Source organism: Barbus barbus, assembly GCF_936440315.1.
Source record: "Barbus barbus genome assembly, chromosome: 21".
NCBI classification, from domain to species: Eukaryota; Metazoa; Chordata; class Actinopteri; order Cypriniformes; family Cyprinidae; genus Barbus; species Barbus barbus.
The window spans coordinates 24,346,346-24,373,206 of record NC_136749.1 but is presented as its reverse complement, the minus strand read 5'-3'; the positions used below and the strand labels follow the sequence as shown (position 1 = coordinate 24,373,206).

At 34.3% G+C, this 26,861-nt stretch overlaps 3 protein-coding genes across 3 annotated transcripts in view; all 3 read left to right on the top strand.

The window, feature by feature from the left end:
- The first annotated feature begins 487 nt into the window (after positions 1 to 487).
- On the top strand, positions 488 to 4,745 carry LOC306887175 (CKLF-like MARVEL transmembrane domain-containing protein 7). The gene is made up of 5 exons (XM_079444734.1): positions 488 to 768; positions 2,670 to 2,840; positions 2,973 to 3,071; positions 3,341 to 3,422; positions 4,164 to 4,745. The coding sequence occupies exons 1-5, from the start codon at positions 658 to 660 to the stop codon at positions 4,175 to 4,177; spliced, it is 477 nt and encodes a 158-aa protein (XP_079300860.1). The 5' UTR covers positions 488 to 657; the 3' UTR covers positions 4,178 to 4,745.
- A 4,041-nt stretch (positions 4,746 to 8,786) lies between these two features.
- On the top strand, positions 8,787 to 15,029 carry LOC306887394 (CKLF-like MARVEL transmembrane domain-containing protein 6). Its single transcript, XM_079445080.1, has 5 exons — positions 8,787 to 8,954; positions 9,201 to 9,339; positions 12,989 to 13,165; positions 13,379 to 13,477; positions 13,570 to 15,029. Exons 2-5 carry the CDS (start codon positions 9,214 to 9,216, stop codon positions 13,729 to 13,731), a joined length of 564 nt encoding a protein of 187 aa, XP_079301206.1. The 5' UTR covers positions 8,787 to 8,954; positions 9,201 to 9,213; the 3' UTR covers positions 13,732 to 15,029.
- A 2,691-nt stretch (positions 15,030 to 17,720) lies between these two features.
- LOC306887126 (copine-4-like) overlaps positions 17,721 to 26,861 on the top strand; it is a 62,040-nt gene continuing 52,899 nt past the window's right edge. Inside the window, exon 1 of the mRNA XM_079444663.1 lies at positions 17,721 to 17,827. The gene's annotated coding sequence lies outside the window, so the exon portion shown is untranslated. The remainder of the gene's footprint in view (positions 17,828 to 26,861) is intronic.

The window sequence follows — 26,861 nt, the reverse complement described above, 5'->3', positions numbered from 1 at the left end:
AAGTAAAGTAAGTAAAAAAGTAAGAATACTGCTGCTATTTTAGGTCCCTCCTCTAGTGGCACACACATAGCAACAGAATAGGTGGGTAGAAAAGCAAATCTCATAAAGCAGAAAGTTGAAGTCCTGAAGTCGTGTCTTATTGATCATGTATGAAGGGTCTGAGTAATAATTCTATTATTTGAATAGGGACAGGGTTATGCACTTAAACGTGTGGGTTATTATTGAAGCTGCTGGATAACACATGGTATCTGTTTCTTTTCTAGGCGCTGATCCGGATGGACCAATCACATTCGTTTTTGATTACTGCATGTTCATTAAAACAAAAAAACATTATATTTGAGATTTGTATGGTGTATTTTGTTTCGTATATATTCAGATATATGTCAATATAGTTCATATGTTTATAAATAATATTATATTTTGGTGTATAAATGTTTTTAAAAAGCTTTGAATGCAACCTATTCAGGATGACTTTGAGCCTCCGCGCGCCCCCGAGCGGTCGAGTCTATTTTATATCCCGTGGAAACGTGCATGTCTTTGGTCACACCCTGTTGTATTTGACGCTTTTCTTGACTCAACTAGTATCGTTCAATGTAAGCAGCTTTAAATTTATATTATCTTATTTTATTTGTAAAGTCCCTCATATAGTATACCAGAATGTCTCACACTATCGTTACTACTACAACCACAACAACATCCTCGGATGGAGGATTTTGCAACATCGGTTATGCGCGTTCATTTCAAGGATTACTGAAAATCGGCCAAGTGGTAAGAGAAAGTTATACTTGTAAAGGTAGACGAATGCATAAAATCCTTCATTTAAGGATGGTAACGTTTGACTGTTTTACACCACGATGCTTCACTAAACGGAACTCTTCACTAAACTTTCCATGAATGCATTGCCTGTGCACTAACAATGCAGGGTCAGTGCATTTATTTACAGCAGCACTCCTTTTGGAGAAACGTTGGAGAAAAGTTTCCAAGAAGTTAAACATTCTTTTCACTTACAAAAATGCTAAAACGTACTGTAACCTGATATTTCCATGCTTTATATCATGCATTATGTTATGTTTCTGGGCAGTAGTCTACCATGTTATTCTTTAAGAGATAAATCTGAAAACTTGTGCTAACTAAAAGTTTTAATCTTTACATTTAAAAAACAATCCCCAAACGTAGCATGATATTCTTTAAAGAATGCTGGATTAAATACCATGGTAAATTAATCTACATTTAGATTTATCTCCTTAATCAATTCAACAGGAAACAACAGAGTTCACAGGAAAAGGCACTTTTGTGTGTGTTTTCATAAATATCTTCTGTGCAACAGCTGTTTATTCTCAAGCGAAAAATGCATCATATTTTAAGCTTAACCCGTAATAAAGGCCAAAACTAGTAATAGTTGTATTTGATGTTATTTAAATATTTGTATGCATAAATGCTTCATTGATTAACAGAACTTTTTAGTGAACTGTTCATGAATAATTACTATATTATTTGTTTATGTTTGAACAACACAATATACTAATATGTTTCTGTTAAAGGAAAATTGGTGAAAAATATCCTGGAAGTTAAAGCTAATCATTGTAACGTACTGTACAATGTTATTGCCATGTTTGAAAATGTGTCATACTATTATAATATTTTTTTGGACAGTGGCATGGTGTTCTGTAAAGGATATGAATCTGGAATAATGCAATTATTTAAAGAATTTTGGATTACTTTCTATGGTATGGTCATCACTATACCGTGCCGCAGGAGGGAGGACTTCCTTAAAATAAAGTCTTTATTACTACTTAAATAACACTAGTGTTTTGAGGCTTAGAGTGTGGTCTAGGCCAGGGAATGTGTAGAAGGCAATGATAATTTGATAAGACTCACACACCCCGGATGCTCAGGAACAGCCGGCTGCTAAAATGGTTGCAGTGATGAGAGAGATTTAGAGAGATTTGCACTGCAACATGTGGGGCCTCTTTGCTCAAAGAGGGCTAAACTCAAAACCCACCAAAACCAAAGATTATACTTTCACCGGAAACATTTCAGATAGAAGATAAGTGGTTTGACAAAATATTTTTTTTCCACCATTCACACAGTTCTACTTGATTGGTTCAACAGGAAACACCAGTGTTCACAGGAAAAGAAACCTGTGTTTTTTTTTTTTTTTGCATACATTTTTTAACACTTCTATGCAACAAAGTGAGAAATGCTAATATTTTAACAGTATTTAATGGTAATATAACACTAAACAAATATGATTTCAAAATTAGTAATACTAGAATAATATTATTGTTTTGATATGATTTTAAAAACATTTATCATGCATATATTTTTAGTGTTGAATTCTAATGATAATATTACACTAAAAAGCAGGAATAAGACAATAATTAAATGTTTAGTCATTTATTTAAATAAAACATGATTTTAAAAAGTCATGATTTAAAATCAGACATTTAAACTCAAAATATCAGAAACATAAAAAATATTTAAACTTAATATTACTAAAGAAATGAACAGAAACGTTGTCCAAGTCCTTTTGTTTTTTTACATTTGCTGAGCTGGTGAAATCCAAAGGTTTACTGAGCTAAAGCATTGCTACTTTGTTCTTTGTTTTAGTATTTCCTGTGAAGGGCACAAGGATATTTAATTGAAATGTACTACCTCTAATTTTGCAGGTGGTCCTCCTGATTGCTTTCCTTTGCGTGCACTGTGAGGGGATCAATTACTCTGCCCACCGCTACTTTGAGGTGGTCACTGCATGGTTTCTCATTGTCTTCTTAATCTTCTTCCTCATGTATTTGTTCCGACTTCAAAGCAAAATCACATGCATCAACTGGACATTGACGGTAAGTCAGCAGAGTTCACATTTCACTTACACATCTTCTCACCGAAGATCATGGCATTAGGTGTCTTTTGTAATCTTTAAGAAATTTTATGCTGCTTTTTCATCTCAAATTGGCTCTTTATTGCTTTCACAGGAGTTTTTACATTATGCTGTGGGAGGAATCCTGGTCTTTATCGCCTCTATAGTTGTTGCTGTGAAGAGTTATGGGATCTCAGCTTTGATCGCTGGATCTGTGAGTGCCTTTTTATGCTCGCAATATGTGCAATGCATGCTGCTAATTGGCCGGGGAAATGCACAAAGCCTTCTTGTGTAGAGATGAAGAAGCAGGAAATGCTAATCGTTACTGTTGCATTACACACTATTTATTGGGCAGTGAATGTGCGATTCTTAGAAAGGCCTATCAGGCATCAAAAGAAAATGACTTTTCATGTTTAGTAATAATATTTGTGATTATAGAATATTATTAATATGTCACTAATGTTTGTTTTTACATAAACACAGGTGTTTGGCTTTATAGCTACTTTTCTTATTGCAATCAGCATATGGACTTCTTATAAGGTCACATGTGGCTCTCAACCAACTGGTGAGTCTGACCCTGTTTTAATCATTTAATTTATATAATATGAAAGCCGTGAACAGTTTAAAGGAATAAAAATAAAAATTAATATCCACCTTCAGGCCATCCAAGATGTAGTTGAATGTATTGGTTCATTGCAACAGATTTGGAGAAATGTATTGCAACACTTGCTCACCAATGGATCCTCTGCAGTGAATGGGTGCCGTCAGAATGAGAGTTCAAACAGCTGATAAAAAAAAAAAAAAAAAAAATCAGAGTAATCCACAAGTAATTCATATGACTCCATCAATTAACGTTTTGTGACATGTAACGTCTAGTGAAAAAGTCCATCTCTTGTTATCATCTCACATCAAAACCCACCGGCATAATTGTTCAGAACTGTTTGGACTGCTTTTGTTCTAAACAGCGCTTGATCTGTACATATTTCTTTCCTGATTGACCTTTTCACTGGAGAAATCAGTATTTAGGATTATGAATGTTTTTAGCTGGAAGCAATTGGAGTCTGGACTGGAGTCATTTGAACTCTCATTCTGACGGCACCCATTCACTGTAGAGGATCCTTTGGTGAGCGGGTCATGTAGTGCTAATTCTCCAAATTTGTTCTGATAAAGAAACACAACATCTACATCTTGGATAGCTTGAGGGCGATTACATTTTCAGCAAATGTGAATTAGCGTGAACTGTTCCTTTAACAGAATTGACATGTTGAAATTCATTGCATAATTTCCTGCTAATTCTCTCTTGAAGGTGCTGCAGTGTGACTGGATGGAAGTCACTGTCTTATCAGATGAGAGTAGCAAGAAAAATTCTCAATTTGTTCTGGAGAGATGATGAGTTCCTGAAGCACATTAAAGGGACATTTTGGGTTGTTTTTGAAGATGCTACATGCTTCAAGAGTGGATTTCTTCATCAAACTTTTAGTGCCTCAGTAAACTTAATCGGCTGGGATCAAACTCAGAATTTTTCAGCATTAGGACTGGTTTATTTTAAGAGTGGAGTTTTGATATATTTAATCAACAATGTCTGAAACCAAAAGGGGCCATTTATTCACGAGAATGTTTACATTATTTGACAGTATATATCGTGTGATGCAGATTTGATTCAGTGCCTGTGATCAAAGAATATTTTGGCTGAAATTAGGTGTTCATGAATGACTGAGATGCTGACCCACAGTATTATTACAAAAGTTGAAGTGTATTTTGCTTTTCACAGTATCTCTATAAATTATATTATGATTTGCAACTGTAAAGTTTGAAGAATGTATTTTTGGCTTCCTAAATGTAAGTCACTTTGTTTTATACACTGTGATAAAAAGAAAAAGTCTCCTGATGTTGTATATGATTTGTTGCTTCTTCACTGATTCAAAATCAGAATTGGAATCAGAACAAGACTTTTACTGATCCTCATGACTTGGCTTTCTTCTGTGGATTACATAAGAGGATACTTTGAAAAATTTTAGTAACCAAACAGCTTGGGTTCCATTGACTTCCATTATATTTTTTGGAAGTCAAAGGGAAACGAAAATGTTACCAACATTCTGCAAAATATCTTCTTCTGTGTTGCACAGAAAAATTCAGGAAATTACAACAGAATCTGAATTTTTGGGTGGACTATCCCTTTAATATTTTTTTTGTTTTTTTGGCATTGTGACATTTTTATGGCAAACATGAACATACATTTGTATTTATACTTGATAATACATTATAATGTTTGTTATATTTTCTTTATGCTTATTTAAAAACAAATGCATAACAAAAAAGAGATGATGCATTACAGTAATGAGAATTATAGGGGCAATGTGGTATTAAAATGATATTGTAATGCAATGCAACCCTTAATGGTCGTAACAGACTTCATGTCCTTTATATCATTGTTTATTTTGGTTCTGGGATGAAATATGACCTCGACAAGTGTTTGTGTATTATCCTATTACGGTTTAGTCAGATTGGCTTTAATTGAGCAAAAATCATGCTACCCATTAATATAAATGTTTAAGGTATATTATCTGCAGAACTACTTAACACACAGTGACTTATGCTCACTTCTTCTGGTTACAGCAAGACATTGTTGAGCAAAAACCACAGGAAACCCTTGACCTCTATCAGGGGAAGTGCCTCCAAAAGAGAAAGACGGAAATGCACTGATGGTGCATTTGAAGTTCACTAATGGGTTGTTGTAACTACTGCAATGTGGAAGGGAAATAAATTCCTTAGGGATAAATGAAGCCATCATCTATGGAGGGAAATAGTGAAACAGAGAGAGCTGCAGTCCTAGACAGATTCCATTTTAGTATTCCAGCTAATTTGGAAACATGACTCATGCACATCTGAACTCCTCTTTAAGGCTGTGTTTAGAGTACAGCAAGTCCAGCAAAAGAACCTCTGTACCACTGGCTAAAGTAAATGGCACTTATGTTCACAAGCACAACACTGAAGTGCCCAAACAAACAGGAAAAGGAGGGAAATGGTTGGGATGCAATAGAGGATGAAATGTACATTTCTCACAGTTGTAGGTCATACTTTACAGAAGTGCAATGGTGGAAAATACAACCACTGTGTGACCTACAAAAGCGGTTTGCTGCCAATGTCAGTGTGGGCAACATATGAAGGATCTAAGGATCCTTAAATGCAAACTACTATGTGTGTTTTCCTTCAAGAGAGCAACCATTTGTGTTGTGTTTTTACTTATACTTTCTGAGTCTGCCCTCTTGTGGTCTGTTGCAGGCTTCAGCGCAGCAAAGCTTACGTTTTAGTTACTTTAAGTAAAATTTAATTACATAATAATAATTAAAACCCCTTAAACTTATTTTATTTCAGCTGCAGTTTTCAGGGCATAATTTCTCATTTTCATTTAGTTTAATTTTAGGTAATAAAATAACTAGATCTAAAAAACAAACAAATATATATTAAAATGAATAAAAACTGTATAGACATATAATGTCGAACATTTAATAAAAATGTCTAAAACATAACAAAAACACTAAAGCTTTAACTACAATGAAAGTGAAATAGAAATAAAATCTAATTCAAAATATAAATTATAAATATAAATCATACTAATATATATATATATATATATATATATATATATATATATATATATATATATATATATATATATATATTAGTAGCTTTTATTAATTCTCTTCAAATCACAAACAGGCATTATCATTGTCGATCACGTCCACAATGACTCCAAGCAGCATATTTTGAAAGTTTATGTATACAAACAAAATAATTACTTACAAATAATAAATACATAAATATATAAAAACAAACTATGCGTAAACTAAACTTAAGGGGATTAATCAATATATACTGCAAGTAATTTAGAGAGTTTTAAAGTGTTCAATTTGTTAGCTGCTTTAAGGATTCAAATCAAATTTTCAAATGCCACAAAACCTGGAGCAAAACTTTAGTAAGTCAGTAAAGCTGGAAATGACTGACCTCTGGTGGTGACCTCTGGAGGTGGTGCCTTCATTCTCTCATGAAGTGGTCATGAAGTAATTGCAAAAGAATGGAGCTTCTTTAAAGGAGGATTTCGAAATCAGATCCCAGTTCAACTGTATTTTTATTATTTCAAGATTAAAGAGCCGGTAACATTGGTAAAATTGATTCACTTTTTCTTCCGACAGTGCCCCGGGAAAAGTTAGGCAGGGTTCAGAATACTCACACATGCTAATGCTTTGTTCTTTACCAAAGTCTGTCCTGCTAAATGACAAACAAAACACTCTGTATGTAATCAGGTAGACTTAACTTTTTCAAACTTTTACAATGACAAAATAGTATGAAAAAAAATTATAAAATACAATGTTTTTTTTTTAAGGACAATAGAGAAATAAAAAAACAAATAGAAAAAGGTTAATTATTTGCATAATAATTGCTTAAAATAGACTAATTATTTTGAAGGGTTTGTGCATTATTGTGGGAGTTGAGATTCAGAATTTCTTTGTATTGATGGTTTAGTTTGATAAGATAAGACTTTTTATCTTACGCACCATTAGCAATTATTATTGACTCCAAACAGGTTTGTGTGTGTGTATGCTAAGACACAGAGTGCATGAAAGTCCTACTGCCTTTCTCACAGGATCAACTCTAACAGTAGATTTGTAATGAAATGGCTAGAATCCAAAAACATGAACTCTAAATATGAGACAAGTGTAGTTTATGTTTGTCTATGCAAAGTTTATCAGGATATTAAGATTCAAACTCTAGTTAGTTCACATCCGTCTTTACAAAAGTTCATTTCATTATACAGAAAGGTTAAGACCTATATAGAGATCTAATCAAATTCATTAAAGAGGAGAGAAAACTGATGGATCCACAAAGACCCAGAGTATAAACAGCCTTTGTTAAAGATGGGAATTAAAAGCACGTTTTCTCATTAGCTGCTTATCAGCATCATCTTCCAAACTCTAATGCATTTTCTAAGTAAAATCTTTTTTACAGCAAAGACCACATGCATGATGCGAAATGTCAGAATCCCTTGTTTTTCAAAGGCTGTTTTAAAAGCCAGCATTTTATGCATCCTCAGTACAAACAATGGAATAATATTCTCACATTTTTCCAATAATTTGACAAAATTACAGCTCAATTGAAATTGTTGCACAATAAAATACTACTTTTTTAATTTTTGTAATTTTGTTCACACATCACATATGTGACTCTGGACCACAAAACCAGTCTTAAGTAGCACGGGTATATTTGTAGCAATAGCCAACAATACATTGCATGGGTTGAAATTATCGATTAGTTTTTCTTTGACAAAAATCATTAGGATATTAAGTGAAGATCATGTTCCATGCAGATATTTAGTAAATTTCCTACCGTAAATATATTATCAAAGCTTCATTTTTGATTGAAATATGCATCGCTAAGGACTTCATTTGGACAACTTTAAAGGCAATTTTCTCAATATTTTAATTTGTAAAATATTACAGATTCCAGATTTTCAAATAGCAGTGTCTCGACCAAATATTGTCCTATCCTAAAAAACCATACATCAATGGAAAGCTTATTTATTCAGCTTTCAAAAGACTGACCCTGATGACTGGTTTTGTAGTCCAGGGACAGGGTCTCAGACATGCTCCATTGCCTCAGGTAAGCATGTAGCTTTCACTAAACTTTATTAAGGCCAAAATTATTTGATGCGGTAGAAATGCCTACAAATGAGGGAGAGTCATATGAGATTTTTTTTTTTTTATTATTATTATTTTATTTAGAATACATTTTTCCACACAATAAACATTGAAATTATTTGTGATTATTTTATTTTTGGTTTAGATAATCATAATTTTAAACGTCATAATTAATATTTTATTAAATGTTCAAAGTTTAAGACATAAATGACCAAAGTAGGCTACTACAATCTACATAAAAGGCACGCTGAAGTTGCAAATAGCGCGCATGGCCGCAGACCTTCATTAACCTCCGTAGGAAGTCCTTCCTCGATAAAGAAAACTGAAGGGAGTGGGGAAGTGAAACACAAGTAGCCCAAACAAAGGACGCGTGAACAGCATAAACAGAGCACATTACCGAGGTATTTTACTCTTAAGTATTAATCAATATTGTTATCACACATTTTGCAGTTGTGTTTGTATCGATTGTCGATCAATTCTGTTAACTTAGACTTGACTTTGACTGCTTTACTTTCGCTTTTCTCAGCGTGAACACCACCAGCTATCGACGCGTCGTTACTTTGTTTCCTTTGCAGTATCACATATGTATCGTTGCTGAATTCTAAACGCTTTTATCGCTAAACTGTTTTATTCCCTCTCGTTTTCAGATTTAGCTACAGTATGGCCACCGCAGACACGGTGTACAACACCACAACAACAGCGCAGGAGGCCAAATCCAGAAAATGGATCATCGTGCCTTCAGAGAACCTGGATAAAGTTAGATTCGTGATAAAAGTGGTTGAAGTGGTAAGCAGCATGTTTCATGTTTTGTCTGAAAACACAAATGCGACCATGTTTACATGTAGGCTACTGTGATCATAATTTAGCCTATGTGATATCTCAATACAGTCTTTAAATGTTCTAATATATGCACTTTCTTTTATAGTAGCCTAATGTAAAATACTCAAACCTAAGTACATTGGGACACGGTTTGAATAAGAGGTCATTATTGTAAATGAGTGGTTAATCCGGTTTAAAGACCGTTCAAAACACAATTCAAGTTAAGCTAGCATTATTGGAAAAGTGTGTGAGTTTCCATAAAGGTGAGTAATATTAAACAAGAACGCTGGCAGTTCATTAAACTCTAAAAGGTGGGGCTAAAATATGACTACTGATAGTGTTCATCAGTATAATGTGTTTTTTGTTACATGCTAATGAAAGATTCTGCCGGATGAATCCATTGACCTGTCTCACGCATCCTTGACAATGCAAATTATGTTTAACAAGTCCTTGGGTGAGAGTGAGGAATGGCAACTTTTTTGCCTGCATTTAATAATGACAAGCATATTTTCTAAACAAGCATGGCCATTTTAGCATCACGGTCATATGCTGCTTGGCTGTTGCTCATGGGGCTTTTTGTACAGCAGTTTAGACTGAAGTTAGAAATTCCCTCCATTTCCTTGGCATCTTCCTTATGTCAAACTGACTTCTATAATTTATGACGACGCAGAACATGCACGCATCTTGGTTCACTAAGGAATACTATTGTTTGAGTGGCTATTTAGTAGATATTGCTTGTGCTTTGCAAAGACATTCAGTGGACTCATATGAGGCGAGGTCCTGGTTTATTTTGTGTGAGGTCCACCATCATTCATTCATTGCAGTGTTTGTTACTTAGCACACAATAAGCATTACACCATATCTTATAAATCCCAAATACTGGTATATGGGCTCAACAGGTTTGTGCAAAACCTGATGCTCCATTTTAAAAGATATGAGAAATGTATATGTGCTTTATTGAAAGCAAGGAATCTGACCATTTGATTTGAAGGGTAATCAAGAAATGGTGAAGAATCCATTTTTTTTTCTCATGCATTTTAATTCATAGCATTTCTTTTGTTTTAAAATAAAATCCTTTCAGTTTATTTTCTGGGCTAAATTAGATTTTGAGTCCCTGATTTTCAATGCAGTCTGAAATTTTCAGACTCTACATATTTTATCGTCTTGATCTTTAGCTTTTAGCATTAATTCTTCTCAGGGTGTTACTACTTGATTGTCACTATTCTAAGGGTTTGAATTCGCAAGGTCACAGCTGGAAAGACCAAAGGGCGTTGTCTGCTTGCATGTGACAAACTAAGTGATATCAGGTGTAAGAAATGACTGTCTGCCTTTAAACTGTTAATGCAGTTAGAGAGCAGATGCTAAATTCAATTACCATCTCATTCTTAACTTTCACAGTACATTGTGGTGAGTCAAGGACTTAAATGACATTCAAAATCGCATACTGTAAGCAAGAATCTTTAAGTACAGGGAAATACGCTTCAGAACACATTAAAGTTAGCCAGTAATTACCACAGAGAGGTCAACATTGAGACAAATATACTCTTTGTAAGTAACTGCCCCTACAGCCCAGGGCCTGGTCTCATGCTTTTCTGGGAATTAGATTTTTTCAAGAGTTTCTCCTGCAGTGTATTCAGGGAAATTGCCACTGGAGTTTTTAGTCCATGTACCCAAGTGTTGTTCTCATGACACTGAACAGCATGTTATTAATCGGAACAGAGACTTGCTTTTTAATCCTATACAGTTCAAATTGTATACAAATGTAAATTATATTACAAATGTACACAATGCCTTTTCTTTCTCAAGTTTTAAGTTATGTTAGTTAATTTTTTTTATAATTATGAATGTTCATTAGCTGGTGTCTTCTGGATGCCCTTGAAATTCCCTACTTTTAATTTCCTTTTCCACTTATTCAACATTGGAACACCTTGGTACTTTCCAGATGACACCTCATCTAGATTAGTTGCTGAAGCTGGTTCTTAGAGGCCCTTCAGTGAGAAGAGTATCTTTCCTCATCTACCTCCAAACCACTTTATCAAATTATTGCCCACAAACCATAGCATATATATATTTTTTGTGCTACATAAACCCAGTGCAGTGTATTAGTCATTTACAAGTGGGAATTTGCAGCTGCTTTGTTTCAATTTTTAAAAAGTCAGTGATTTTTTTTTCTTTTCTTTTTTTTTTAGTTCTTGACACTTGATATTCTGTGTATTTTTAAAAGAACTGTTTGAGTTTGTAAGACAGCTTTTTTTTTTTTTTTTTTACTCAGGTTTTGTTTATGAAATCAGTCTACCCACAATGCATTCATCAGAACAGAGACTGTTGACCACAGTCAAGTGACTAATGTATTGTGAAGAAATGCTTTGCTTTTTGCTGAGGACGGTCTATTCCAAAATGCTGATCAATTTTAGCATTAACTTTACGTTTTTATGCATGTTTTCCAGGAATGAAGCTTTGTTCGTTTCCGTTTTAGACAAATTATTTCTTTGTGGTTTCAGTTTGCTTGGTTACATTTTAGGTCATGTCTAAAATAAGTCCTTTTTTGGGTGGTGAACAGCAGCTGTTTTATCCAGCTTGTTTGGATGGAGGGTTTGGAATGGATTCTGTGTGGTAGAGATAAGGTTCTGCTTCTTAAGCGACAATAACAATTGCATGTGAACCTACCCTGTTCCTTCCTAGCAGTCAGGGCTGTCAAAGCTCGATACAGACATTATGAGTCAGACGTTTGGGCTAGTCTGGCTTTGTCATTTTGACGTTGCTTCTTATGAAATTTTGTTTTGCATAAATGAGCATGCTGTTAGGATTTCCTCTTCCTCCTTACTGCCAGTTATACAGGTTTTCCCATTTTGCCCTGAATTTTACCAGTTAAATGTCAAATACCAGTTATTTGTTATAAAAGTGACATTTTATTATTTTCTATATTCCCCATTGTCATAGTGATTTATGGATGTATATTTTACTTACTTTACTATATTTTATATTCTCAAACTCTAAGCAAATTGCTATGCCTTTTATTAATAGTTTAAAGAAATTATTTCACTACCAACCCCAGAGTTTTAACAGCAGAGATGTTTGACGTATTCACTACAACAAAAAATGCTGAGTTATTTTGAGGGACTTCTCTTTATAGTACAGTTGAGTAAGTTACTAGCATGACTACATCAGTTACAGTATCATTTTTGACCAGTTTCAGTTCTCTAAAGGGAAATTGAGTGGAAAGTCTCCTGGAATTGGTGTAACAGTGAAAATTTAACCTTTGGACTGGAAGACCTTTTAATAGTGTACATGTGACTAAGACATAGCGCTCAGGATGATGAATATCAGTTTTCGGAGTGAATTTCCTGGGTAAATAGCTTCTTCACACTGTTGGGAATCTCCTACCTGATGCTGATGCATTTACATCACACCTGGTTTTCTCTCAGTTTCGAATTGTGACTGATGCATGTTCTCTAACAGTGTGTTAAAGACAATATTTTGTCATTTAAGAAAATCTAAAAACACCCAAACCATTCATATTGTCTTGTAGACGGGATAGTTATTGAAATGAAAAATAAGCTGATACTGCCACCTGGTGGTTAATTAATGCACTTGGATTTCGTTTGTGTCCCCTCAGCTCCTTTCGTTTGTGGCTTTTGTGATGGAGGAGGTCGTGTCCAACTGTTTGCAATGTGGACCACTCTACTTTTTTGAATTTGTCAGTTGCACAGCATTCCTCTTCACACTGCTGCTCCTCATCCTCCTGGCCACACCGCTGCACCAGAGAGTTGGAATTAACAGCTGGCCTACTCTGGTAAGTCAAAAAACTTTTTTTTTTTTTTTTTTACAATATTACAAATCTACAAATGTTAAATATAATAACTTTAGAATATTATATTAAGTTTTTGTTTTGTTATACATTTTGTTTTATACAAAAATGCTTGACCGCTCCTGACCAGTCAGAATCACTTATTCTAGAGGATATAATTTTATCCGATGTACAGTTAAACTTTTTATTTTTTCATAGGATTTTGGATACACATCAGCCATGGCAATACTGTTCCTCCTTGCAAGCATTGTGTTTGCGGCAGACAATGGCCAGACGGGTCTGGAGCAGGGCGCAGTGGTATGATGGCGCTAGATTTGTTTTTTTTAGTTGATATGACAAAATAGCTGCTGCTGACCGGCTAACATTTAACTGTCATTCCTGTATTACAGGCATTTGGCTTCCTGGCCACGGTGGCCTTCTTTATTGACTTTGGTTTGTTCGTGAAAAATCGCGGTATTCCTTGCCGAAAGGGAAACAATCAACAAGCAGACCACACACCCAGACCAGAGAGTGAGAAACTTAATGCTAATGGAACTGACTCGATGAACTGAAACAAAACAAGCCGTTTTCAAAAGCTTTTTCCCATTTGTCCAACTTTTTTTTTTTTTTTTTATACATGAGAAGTGTTTTTACCCAAAGCAAAAATTTTGTAATATTTCCATTTCAGTCAGTTACTAACTGGCATGTTCTATATTGTGCCTTATTTTTATATTTTTCATAAGTCATAATTTTAGTAGACAACATTCTTACATAGCGATTTCTCTGTGTGGGGATTGTTTTATTTTGCCATTACTATTTTCACACTGATATCCTTTTGTAAAGCAAACAAAAAATATTTTGGCCATACAGCGTATACTTTTGTTTGATTACACAAGTCATCACATCCTTGTTGGAGTGTATGTGCGGCACAATTTTTTCACAATTTATGATTTAACAAGTACGAAAAGATGCACTGTATTTCTTGAAGTACTCATTCCTGATTATTTTTTTGTTATATATGCATTCCTGAAATAATATATTTTGCAGAAAAATCAGGGTTTTGATGATGTCGACAATGATTTATTATTACCGGTTTTATGGCACAGGAATATGAATATAATATTGGGTAAAAGGCTAACAAAATCATGAAATTTCTTTTAACACTTGCACTGTAAAGAAATGTCATTAAATTACTGTAAAGGTATTTAGTGAGCTGTTGAAATGAATGAGGTGACAGCAAGATGAAGATGTTATGGCCCTGTGATTGTTTTTCTGTGCAAGGGACGTCAGGGGTGTACAGTCATAGATTTGTTTTCTTTTATTGAAATGTCATTTTTATATTGTGTGGAAATGTTGTATATTTTTTGTGCTTTATCTTGTTCCATGTGAGCCCAGGTCGTGTTTTTGTGAGCGTGTTGATCTATGAAGCGTTAAATCTAATGGAAGTTTAGTACCTTGACAGATATTGGTCTTTATTTGGAGGTATAGGCCCAAATGCGTTTGTTGAAATGCCCACGGAGATGAACGGACTGCAAGTTTTCTGAGACACTAATCTGCCTTACGCTTCCACCCTCCTATGCTGTATAACTGACTGCTGCTTTCTGTTAATTGAGCATTGTGTAGATTTTAAATCTTGATAGTGTTGATTCTTTAAAAGCCACTTTCTTATTAATCTATTTTAAGATATGGATCAATCATCTGCTAAGTTTAATTATTGCTAAGGATTTTGTTGATTTTTAAAATGAAATGTCTTGTGGGTCTGTTTGAATACCAGCATTGTTTCTACAAAAAGTCACATGGAACATTTTACAGCACTGTTTTTGTAAACCTCTCCATTCCAGTTAAGCAATAAATGGCTCCGAATATCAGACTTTTTTTGTGTGTGTGGCCTGTTTGGAAGCATGCTTGTTAAGGCTTGGCAAATCAGTGATTTATAGCTGGTTTAATCACTTGAGACATGTATCCGAAATATTGGAATCGTGACTTTCTTCTAGATTAATTTGTCAAATTACAATTTAAAATGTCTTTTTGTTTTAATATTCTTTATATTTCTGTGATGCAAAGCAGGATTTTGATCAGCCATTACTCCAGTCTTAAGTGTCACATGATCCTTCAGAGATCATTCTAATATGCTGATTTGATACTTGGTTATTGTCAGTGTTGGAAACAATTGTGCTGCTTAATATTTTTTTCTGGAACCTGTGTACTTTATACAGGATTGATTGAATCCTGACAGGACTTTTCAAAATGATAGCAATCTTTCCTAACAGTATGTCTTTACTATCACTTTTTAAAATCAATTAAAAAAATTGCTGAATAAATGTATTCATATTCTTAAAGTTTTTAAATACCGACCCCAAACTTTAGTGCAAGTTGTTACAAAACATTTCTATTACAAATAAATGCTGTTCTTTTATTCAAAGAATACTAAAATTATCTCGGTTTATAAAGAAATATTAAGAACCACGACTTTTTCCATCACTGATAATAAATCAGCATATTAGAAGGATTTCTAAAGGATCACGGGACACTGAAGACTGGAGTAATTGTTAAATTCAGATTTGATCACAGAAATAAATTATTTTAAAGCATATTAAAATAGAAAACCATTATTTTAAATTGTATTAAAATAATTTAAATATTTCAAAATATTACTGTTTTTGTCTATATTTTTGATCAATTAAATGCAGGCTTGATGAGCATTGGACTTATTTAAAAAACATTAATAGTGGCCACACTTTTTACCTGTATGTGGGTTTACAGTAAATGTGCATGCATACCCACATATATACTGTATGTAGTGTGTGCGCATTTATTAATCTGCATGTAGGCTATACTTTCATCTTAAAAAATCTAAAGGTTTATGCAAAACACGGTAGCCAGCATTGAATCGCATTCATCTTGTTTATTTGTGACCACATGATGGCTCAGAGCATTCAAAAGCTTTCTAGCACTGTTCCACAGCAACAAACTTGACCAAACTAAGCACACATTATAAAACGAATGATGTCAGTAATAATGGCATGAAGTCTTTCGGATGAGACGTTACACCGGGGTCCTGACTCTCTGGTCATTAAAAATCCCAGGACGTCCTTCGAAAAAGCGGCATCCTGGACAAATTTCCCCATTTGCCTCTGACCATCATGGCCTCCTAATCATCCCCATACACTGATAGGCTTCATCGTCTGTCTCCTCTCCACCAGTAAGCTGGTGTGTGGTGGGCCTTCTGGAGCATCATCCAGGTGGATGCTGCTCATTGGTGGTGGATGAGGAGAGACCCCCCCCCCCCTTCTATGTAAAGCACTTTGAGTACCCAGAAAAGCGCTATATAAATGTAACAAATTATTATTATTATGAAGTGACTAGCTTACTAGCATTCATTTAGTGTTGTAATAAACATGCATGTTCTGTAAAGCTGCAGTGAAAAGACATGTTGTGAAAAGCGCTGTACAAATAAAAATGAATGCGTAGACATACAGACTGACCCAGCAATGCAAGTTAAATGTCCACCAAAAACCTCCCCGGACATCTTAGCACAAGCCATGATAAGATCGTAAGTAACTGTTTGTTTTGCTTTAATTATTAATTGAAAGCATCCAGACTGCCATACGCTTTTACCGCCATCTCTCGTGTAACTTACATGTCAGAGCCCTCCGGAAAACTACTTTTAATGTTCTTTGCAAGTTTGCACCTCAATCATATTTAAAGGGTAATTCTATTTTTTTTTTAATACCTAACTTAAGTTTTCGCTAGACTTAAAAATTATGCGCTGTAGGTTTAGATTTAAATATGGCGCTACCGGAAATGCTTCAGGACCAGACATGCGCAGTAGCGTTACAACGCCTTTATTATTGTTTACGTCCTTGAAGTGGTCTGGCTTTTTGTTCAATTTAATTTTTTTAAAGCTAACACTAGATGTCGCTGCCTGCATGGTTACCATCTACCTATAACCAAACACTTGCCTTTGAAGACGATTTCCACTTCAGGTATACGACAGGGATAAATTATGGTTTTGGTTGGATAACAATTTTAACTTTTTATTTGATTTTACGACCATTTTTAAGCAACGTTTTGCATATAAATTAAATATTTTATAATAAGACCCTGTCCAGCCAAATTGAGCTTGAAAGTGCCCAAAACCCATATAAAATCAGCCAGCTGACAGCAGGAACCATTTCAGATCAGCAAAGTTGATCATTACAGGCTCAATAAGATGCATGTTTATTTACACTCTTTGTTGGAAAAAAATAAATAAAATTTGGTGATCTGATTTTAAAGCACTTTTAGGCTGATAAACCAGTCGAGCATCAGCTTGGGCACCGGCTAGAACACCAGTTTAAATCCGCAATTTATGATCAATACTTATTTTGTGTTTATATACGGCACGTTTAATTTTAATTAAGGAGAATGAGCAAAATCGACTCTGTTTACCTGTAGTACCTCCCATTAAAGTCCGCGTAACCGCTGAAAGGGTCCTCCGTTGCGCGTGAAGGGGAGGGACCGGTGCGCGAGATGCACGAGCTCTACTTTACTTTCAATCATCTGCACAGCGGCTGGAGGATGGAGCTCGACTCCTTGTGTGGAGCGCATGTCTGCTCAGTGCTCTGTGTTTGATGACAAGCAGCGAAGCAACAATTTACCTGGAATTATTTTTCATGTTCGTTAAAGGTGAGTGAAACGCTCTCTCATCTCTCACTGCAGTAGCTCTCGCGAGCGCAGGTGCTTCAGACAGAAGCTCTCGCTTTTATTTGCACTCTAATCACGTTAAAGTAAAAGAGGATGGGGATCATTTTTGTTAATAACTTACAGTAGTAGAGAACTTGATTAGAGGCACTTGTGCTTCAGCTAATGTCTGAGAGTCTGTTTATAAAGTTGTTAATGTTTTATTTTGTGCGTAACTCTGCTTATCGTTTTTCCATTTAAGTTTTTAATTAATTCGAAGCCTGGATAAAATGTTGAGCTGTAAGATTAACTTGAGAAGCATACTGAAGTAAATTTCCTTTATTAATTGTTGAATTTGTTTAACTGCACGCTTAACTTGGACACAAAACGGTTATGAAACCAATAAACAAAATATTAGTCACGTGGCTTTTAATTACAACAAATGTCAAATTTTATTTAATAAGTTTTATTTTTTTTATTTTTTATTTTATACTATACTTTTAAAAGTACTTTAAATTTAATTTTCTTGGCAAATCAGTCTTCATTTATAAAGATGCGATTCCTTCAGTGTCCAGATGGTGGTGAACAATTAAAGCAAGTAACATGCAAGAATTTATTTAACTTGAACATGTTCGTAGACAGACTTTATTTTACTGCTAAAATAGCTAGATGTTCACGAGATCTCAGATATGGGAGCCGGAGAGAGGAAACATTAACAGCATTATGTAAATACTGTATATGCAATCATTCAACCGCACGTCTGGTGGAAGTTTACTGTAAAAATACAGTGACCACATTACAATTATTTTGGTGAGTGTATTTCATATGACGTGATATGAAGTTACTGTACCAAATGTACTGGTAAAAACGTGGCATGATAAGAAATCACAATGACTTTTGACCTTTTCTGTACCTTGTTTATTACCTCTAAATACGTTTTAAACAATATCTCACACTAAAATTTACATGCATTATCTGAAAAAATATATACAAAAAAATATTTTTACATATACACTATTTAAAAGTTTGGGGTTTTCTTTTGAAAGAAACAAATAAGTTAATGTAGCAAGGATGAAATTAATCAAAAGTGACAATAAAGACTATTTCAAAGATATGAGATATTTCAAACAAATGCTGTTCTTTTGAACTTTTGATTTATCAAAGAATCCTGAAAAAATGGATTTCACAAAAATGTTAAGCCACACAACATCTGTATATTAGAATGATTTCTGAAGGATCATGTGACACTGAAGACTGGAGTAATTGCTGCTGAAAATTCAGTTTTGCCATCACAGGAATAAATTATATATTAAAATACAAAATAGTTATTTTAAATGATAATAATTATATTTCACAATGTTGCTGTTTTCACTGTTTTTGATTGATCCAACAAATTAATCTGTAGTAAGCATAAGGGACTTCTTTCAAAAATGTAAAAAAAACCAAACATCTACCGACCCCAAACTTTTGAATGGCAGTGTATATGGTAAAGTCTTGGCTGTTTCCAAGAACATTCCTAGAAATCTTGATTGTACAGTAGTTGTGGAGTTTATATCTCATATAACATTCAAGTATTTTTTGGTTTCCAGTTTTCCTTCATATCATTCCTATCTTTACATTCCTTTATCCAATATATATTTTAAATCATGCATGTATGAGATCAGATTTCATCCCTGCAATTTAGTTGTGAATCAAGGCTGATCCTTTTCAGGATTCCATCTTTTCATTAGATAATTGCTTACCGTTCATGGGTTCCTTGTGTGTCACAAGCATTTAATGCTTCTCCATTTACAGAACGTGTTATGTCCCAACTAATTAGCCAACTTTCTAAAGAATAATGAGCTGATTCATTTTCAGTAGCTGCCTGCGGTCTTGTTCCCCTCCTCATGTAACCGAGCAGGCTGATGAGACGATCACATCCAAGTGAATAATTGGTTTGTTGTAAATGACTGGAAATAAGGCTAAATGAGCTGAGATGGCAGGATGCAAGACTCCTGTGAGATTCCAGTCGACTGCATCATTCATTCTCTGTTGAGAGCCATTATTGGTATTTGTCAAATTAGGCACACTGGCTGTAAGGAGAGGAAATTACCTGCTGAGATGGGAGAGAAAATGCAGTTATCTTGTTGAGAGGAAGGCGTAACATGGAAATGGGTTTCACAGGTTGCATCTGACGTGGCACTCCTGTTTGTTTTTAGCAAAAGTGAAATGATGCAGAATGCTTGATACTTAATAATAATAATAATAATGTGTTGGCAACAAGTCATCATTAGAATGTGCTTAAAACCTTAATCAAACTTCACTGAAGTTTAGAAAACAGTTTTTTATTTCACATTATTGGTTGTATAAACTACTGTTCAAATGGTTGGGCTCTATAACATTTTTAAAATCTTTGAAGACTCATCAAGGCTGCATTTATTTGATCGGAAATACAGTAATATTGTGAAATAATTTTACAATTTCAAATAACTTCTTTCTATTTAACTGTATTTTAAGATATACTTTATTCTTGTAATAGCAAAGCTGAATTGTTACATGATTCTTCAGAAATCCTTCTAATAGGCTGAATTGCTGCTCAAGAAATATTTCTTGTCATTATCATGTTTATTTTTTTGGAGGAATGATTCTTTGATGAATAAAAGTTCAAATGAACAGCATTTATTTGAAATAGATTTTTTTTCTCAATGTAAATTTTAATCAATGTAAATCAATGCATAAAGTCTTTAAAAAAAAAAGAAGAATAGAAGTGTATATTTGTCATCAAAAGACTGCAGGTTTGAATCTCAGACATTCAAGAGAAGTGTAGAATTTAGCATATTATCAGGGCCGTGCTTTTCATGATAATATTAATAATGCACTTGTTTGTTTTTCTATTTTTTTTTCCTGCTTTGTTGGAAAATCTGTTGTGAAGCAAAACCATCTGAGAACCACCGCCATAAATCATCTTCTAAATCAATTCTAAGAGATCACATTGTTGTTTTTTACCATCTGGCAAACATAGCATGATTTGCATGTATTATTTATATTGCTTTTTGACAAAATCCTATATAATCCTATAGGCGTATTTGATTATATTACTGTCTCTAATATAAGAATAATCAAAGCCACCAGGCTCTGGAGATGACTCGTGGCCTCTGCCTCTGCAGAAATGATTAAGCACCCAGAGCCCGTTCCTGTTGGGAACAAACAGAGTGGGCTTCACCTCACAAATACAGGTTCATTTATAAACAGCGCTGTTGATTTTTACATTGAGATCATCATGAAGGGTTCAAACCGAATGCTTTACATTGTTTTTAAACCCATCATAGCACTAAGAAACTGACAGGGGAGGAATAGAGCCCACATAATTTAAACAGGGACCTTAAGTGGACTACTGCACACACAACCCTTCAATTTTGATGATTTAAACAGGCTAAATGACTTTATTGCTTATTCCTGAATCTATTGCCCAGAACATATCACCACAACATTCAAAATGTTTCAGCTGTCATGTTGTGTGCTGATGCATTTGATATATTACCTATACTGAAATTATCTCATTAATATTCATAGGTATGCATATCTAAAGTGTATGTACACAAATTGTTTTTGACAGCTTCCACTGTCAACCAAATATTTTATAGGTTTGAATTGATTTTTTGTTATAAATTGGAATAAATATTTTTTTACACTATTATGTTTAATGCAGCTACTTTCTATACCTATTTCTTTATTTAAACATGATTTTCTGTGTAATTCTTCCACACAAAGACTGCAAATGACTTTACTTTTATTAAAAGACCCATATGTTTGTTGTTTGTAAATACAACATTTTCCATCAAAAGGTCTTTCTAAGACAAATGTTGCTTTGGCTTTGGGTCAGTAATCAGTAATTGGGTCAGTATTAAAAAAAAAAAAAAATTAGAACTTTTATTGAACAAAAATGCATTTAATTAATCAGAAGTGATAATAAGATAGAATATTTTGGTAAAAATGTAAATATTTCAAATGCTGTTCCTTTGAACTTGTATTCATCAAAGAATACTGAAAAAATCCATGGTATTCACAAAAATGTTTGTTGAGCAGAAAATCAGCATATTAGAATGATTTCTGAAGGATCATATGACACTGAAGTCTGGAGTAACAGCTGTTGAAAATCCAGCATTACAGGATAAATGATATTTTCTAATATACTAAAATAGAGAACAGGTATTTTAAATTTGAATAATATTTCACTTTACACTTTTTTTATCAAAGAAATCCAGGCTTGGTAAACATAAATTCAAGTTCCAGTAACATGAGTTTCCACTAGCATTTTGTCAACAGGATGCACTATTCATAAACATTTGTGCGTCTTTAAAGCTGAACACATTTTAGAAGCTGCCATTTTGTTGATCTTCCATGTTCCAGACATTCAAAACTTAATTTAAAGTTCATGAATGACCTTAAGATAGTATTAGACTTCAAAGAATGTGTCAGCATTTAAGATATGCACATTGGATCTTGAATTACAAGGCTGTCTAAAGTGTTAAGAGCTTTATGTGTTGATAATATTATGGTTATAATGCACTCTGTTGTAAAAGGAAGAAACTTTTGGAGTCTTGCGGAGATGGTATATATTAGTGTTGTCAAAAATATCGATATTTCGATAAATATCGATACTGAAATATCTGAACGGTACCAATATTAATTTCCCGAAGTATCGATACACCGATACTAGCCGAGCTGTCACTTTCACTTCTCTCCAAAGGCGTGTGGACAAGCACCACATGTGACCGCACTCGTCTCCTTCGCTCTGGTTAAATAGCAAAAGTGAAGTGAATAGAAAGATGACTGCTCTGGTTGTTAAAGAATACAGCAGGAGCGCTATCTGTAGGGATCTATGATCTCCGGGATGCAGAGAACGCGCACGGAATCCAGTCATAAACACAGAATATACAGTTTAATGCGGAATGTCACGGAATTTGTCAAAGTTTGGATGACTTAATCGAAAGTAGGTAATTACACTTAAATCAAATCGCAATATGGACTAGTATCTATAAATATTAAGCTGCAAAAGTGGATTTAAATATGAATCCTGCATGTTCTGCGCGTCTCTGTGTGAATGTGCTGCACCTGCGGTTGTGTTTACTAATGTGGCGCTCGCGGTGATTTCAGCGTCTGCCGTCTCAATGAGGACATAAATACATCAACAATATCTCCAGAACTGATCTGAAAGGCACTTTACCAGCATTTTACCATTTGATTTGAGTATAACTAGCGTCATATCATACACACACAGAACTTTAGAAGTATTCACGGCAACCCGTCAAAATAAAAGTTCGGTTTAACTTATTAAAGACCGTGTGCCAGAAATAGGCTATATTACTATTATTTAGTAGAATGTACATAATACTACTACTTACTACTACTGTTAATTTTTTTTTAAAGACATAATCACAAAATATTTTAATTTTAATAGTAAATCCCCTTCATTTGGAAAAAATGTAAATGTTTAATTTTCATTAATTCAAATATAAATTAATTAAAATAGTTTTATGCCTTCATCTGATATCCAGTAAAATTTAAATACACAACACAGAATTTCTGAGGGGGAAAACACATTTCATATGGCTACTGTAAGAATAAATAAAAATTGTTTGTATGCATTCAAATAGCCTAATAGACATGCTAAAACACAGAATTTGGTAACAATAAAACATAAGGTGAGAAAACAATAAAACATTTCATACGGCCCTAAACGTGTCATTTTTGTTACACTTTTAATAAATTAAATGTTAAATTGTATAATTTTCATGATTTTAATGAATTAGACATGCTTTTAGATTAATAGCATTTAATTTGACCATTAAAAAAAAAAAAGAGTCCAGAAAAATTAACGGAAAAAAAAACGGAATCCAGAAAAATTAAAATGGAAAAAATTGAATGTAGAAAAAAATAAAACGGATTTTATAGGGCCCTATATCTGGAAATATTTTGGTTATGAAGCAAATGAGAATATCAACAAATAGAACTTTGGATTGTAATTAGTACATGTATTAGTAAACGTTAGTTTCAATTAACATTTAACTAAGATTAATACAAGATTAATAAATAAATCAACAAATGCAGTACCTCAAGACATTTTTTTGTTCATGTAAAATATACCGCATGTTCTCGACTTGTTACATTTATCTTTAAATTAAAAAAATTACCCCCTTAATATTGTGGCAGTTTTTTCACCGTGGTATCGAAAATGGTATCGAGTATCGATATTTTTCAAGGTATCGTATCGAAGTTAGAAATTCCAGTATCGTGACAACACTAGTATATATCTATGATGACAGCTCCCCTGTGGAGGCACTCTGTATGATATGAGGGTATGAGAGGAAGGTTCAGCAGGTAATCTGCCTTTTGTTTATGCTTGTTTATGATGTTGAAGCATAAGTGAAGTATTTCTGCTGATGTACCCTTAACTGTGACTCCATCTCAAGAAACACTTGTTATAACACATGACAGTGGAAAGGTTGTAGACATTACCTGTCAGAGTGAACAGCATAATCCAAACCAGTTTATCATTTGCTGAATAGCTGTTGCCAGGCTAGCCCTTTATGCAGTGTTTTTGTTTGTTTATCTGTTACTTGATATTTTTACTGTATGACAAGCCTACGGAATGTGTTTCTGCCAGGTAATTGCTTGTAAAATACTTGTCAAGGGAGATATCTGCCACGGCTTTCAGATAACCGTTCAGAAGTGCAAGCTTGCCATCTGTTTACCTTGGCAGTTTTACATATGAAAACCGAAGCTCTTTTTTAAACTCACTCTTGATAAGAGAATCTGCTAAATTCCATTAAGGAAAGTAAAATTATATTTTTTTAAGTCTTTATTTACTCTGTTATGTTGGAACAAACTCAAATGCTCTGAAGTTTTTCTGAGGAACACACACAAAGCGTTTTTAAAACATTGATCAGAATGAGAGTTCTTAGTAAACTCAGGCTGACAAGATCCAAAAAAGAACTAAAAAATAAATAAATCATACACGCAGTCCATATGACTCGTGTGTCATATTTCCTAAAGATATAATTCACCAAAAACAAAAAATGTACTCACCCTCAGGCCATCCAAGATGTAGATTTGTTTCTTCATCAAAACAGATTTAGAGAAATTTAGGATTACATCACTTGCTCACCAATAGATCATTTGCAGTGAATGGGTACCGTCAGAATGAGAGTCATGACAGCTGATATAAACATCAAAATAATCCACAAGTAATCCACACCTCTCTAGTCTATCAATTAATGTCTTGTCAAGTGAAAATTTGTGTTTGCAATAAACAAAATTTTTAGACATTTTTAACTTCAAACTGGTGCTTCCAGCTAAAGTACAAGTCTTCTATAATATTGCATCCTACTGTGAAGAAGTCGTCTGAATCAGGAAAGACATATGCACAGACCCTGCACTGTTTACTAGCATAAACAGTCCAAAACAGTTCTAAACAAATATTTTGGTGGATTCTGCTGTGAGAGGACAACAGTGACTGACATTTTTCACTGAAGGAAGCATTATTACAGATTGTGGACTAAAATTGACGTTTCACGTTAAAATGCCTTCTTACAAACATTCAGGTTTTCACTTCGGAAGACATTAATTGATGGACTGGAGTCTTGTGGATTACTTGTGGATTATCAGCTGTTTGGACTCATTCTGATGGCACCCATTCGCTCCAGAGGTTTCATTGGTGAATTGATGTGGTGAATTGGTGAATTTTCATTTCATTCAGTGATGTAATGCTAAATTTCTCCAAATCTGTTCAGATGACGAAACAAACTCAAGTTTGGATGGCCTGAGAGTGAGTACATTTTCAGCAAATTTTCAGTTTTAAACCCCTTTTTGTGTGTGTGTATTTTTCCCATGAAAAAATAACAGTTTACAGTTTTGAAATGACATGAGGGTGCGTAAATAATTATCTTAACTTTTATATGAACTATCCCCTTTTAATACTGGTTAATTTTGATCTCTTAGTTTAAGTAAGGTTATTATGCAAAGTTTCCAGGGCATTCATTTATTTTTCATCATTTAAATAAAAGAATATCTAAACACTGAGCTTTTTGTCTGTTGATGGGTTTTATGTGGCCAAATAGGGGGATCTAATCCATGATAGAGGAGATCACAGTATCATAGTTTAGCTGAAGCAAATGAATAACTCTGAGCCAGAGAATATTGTGTGGCAAAAATTGAGGGATTTATTTTTGGTTTTCAAAAAGCAGTGTTCAAAAATCTGTCTTGTTTCTCAGCCTTGCTTCCACCCACCAAAAATCTATGATGCATGAAACATTTTGACTTCCGTTGCTTTAACAAGCACCATACGATATAGAAATGTTGTAGAAAGCAGAGGGCTATTAGACGAACATTGTCAGATCGGTGGACAGCATCCTCCTTCATGATTACAGCTGTTGTCGCAGGGAGTTCCTCATTCTCATTCAGTCTCACCAGCAGTGGAGGAGACTTTTCCCCCCGTACCTGTGGAGTCTGTCACAGGAGCGCTGCTTACCTGCCGCCCCATCAGCTCCACTGTGTGGCTGTTCTCTTGAGACTGACACTTCACTGAGGTTTCAGCACTACCTATTCCCAGCATGTCCCAGCATCCATTAGGGATACCAAGTTTGTACATCTGTCTCACGTGTCTAGTTTAGGTAATACCTGTTTTAGACTTTGAGTTAGTCTTCTTGGTGTTCCTTTCATATTTATGCATGATACATAGACATTTGAGATTAAGTTCCCTGATGTGTGGTACAGTATTTACAAATGAAACAGAATTTAGGAAGGCAATGGGTGTTAATGTGTGAAACACAGAAAACTGAGTCATATTTCACCTCAAAACCAAAAATAATGAGACACTCCATAGAGAATAATGAAAATACATGAAGTTCACAACGTAGGTTTGGGAGGAGCCTAATCATCTTGTCCTGCCAATCATCGCCACAACCATATATAAGCAGCAGTCATTGTTCCGTTCAAGCGACAATTCTTCCCGCATAGTGGCCCCGCCCTATTCTGTGAAACATGTCTCACCCTGACGAGC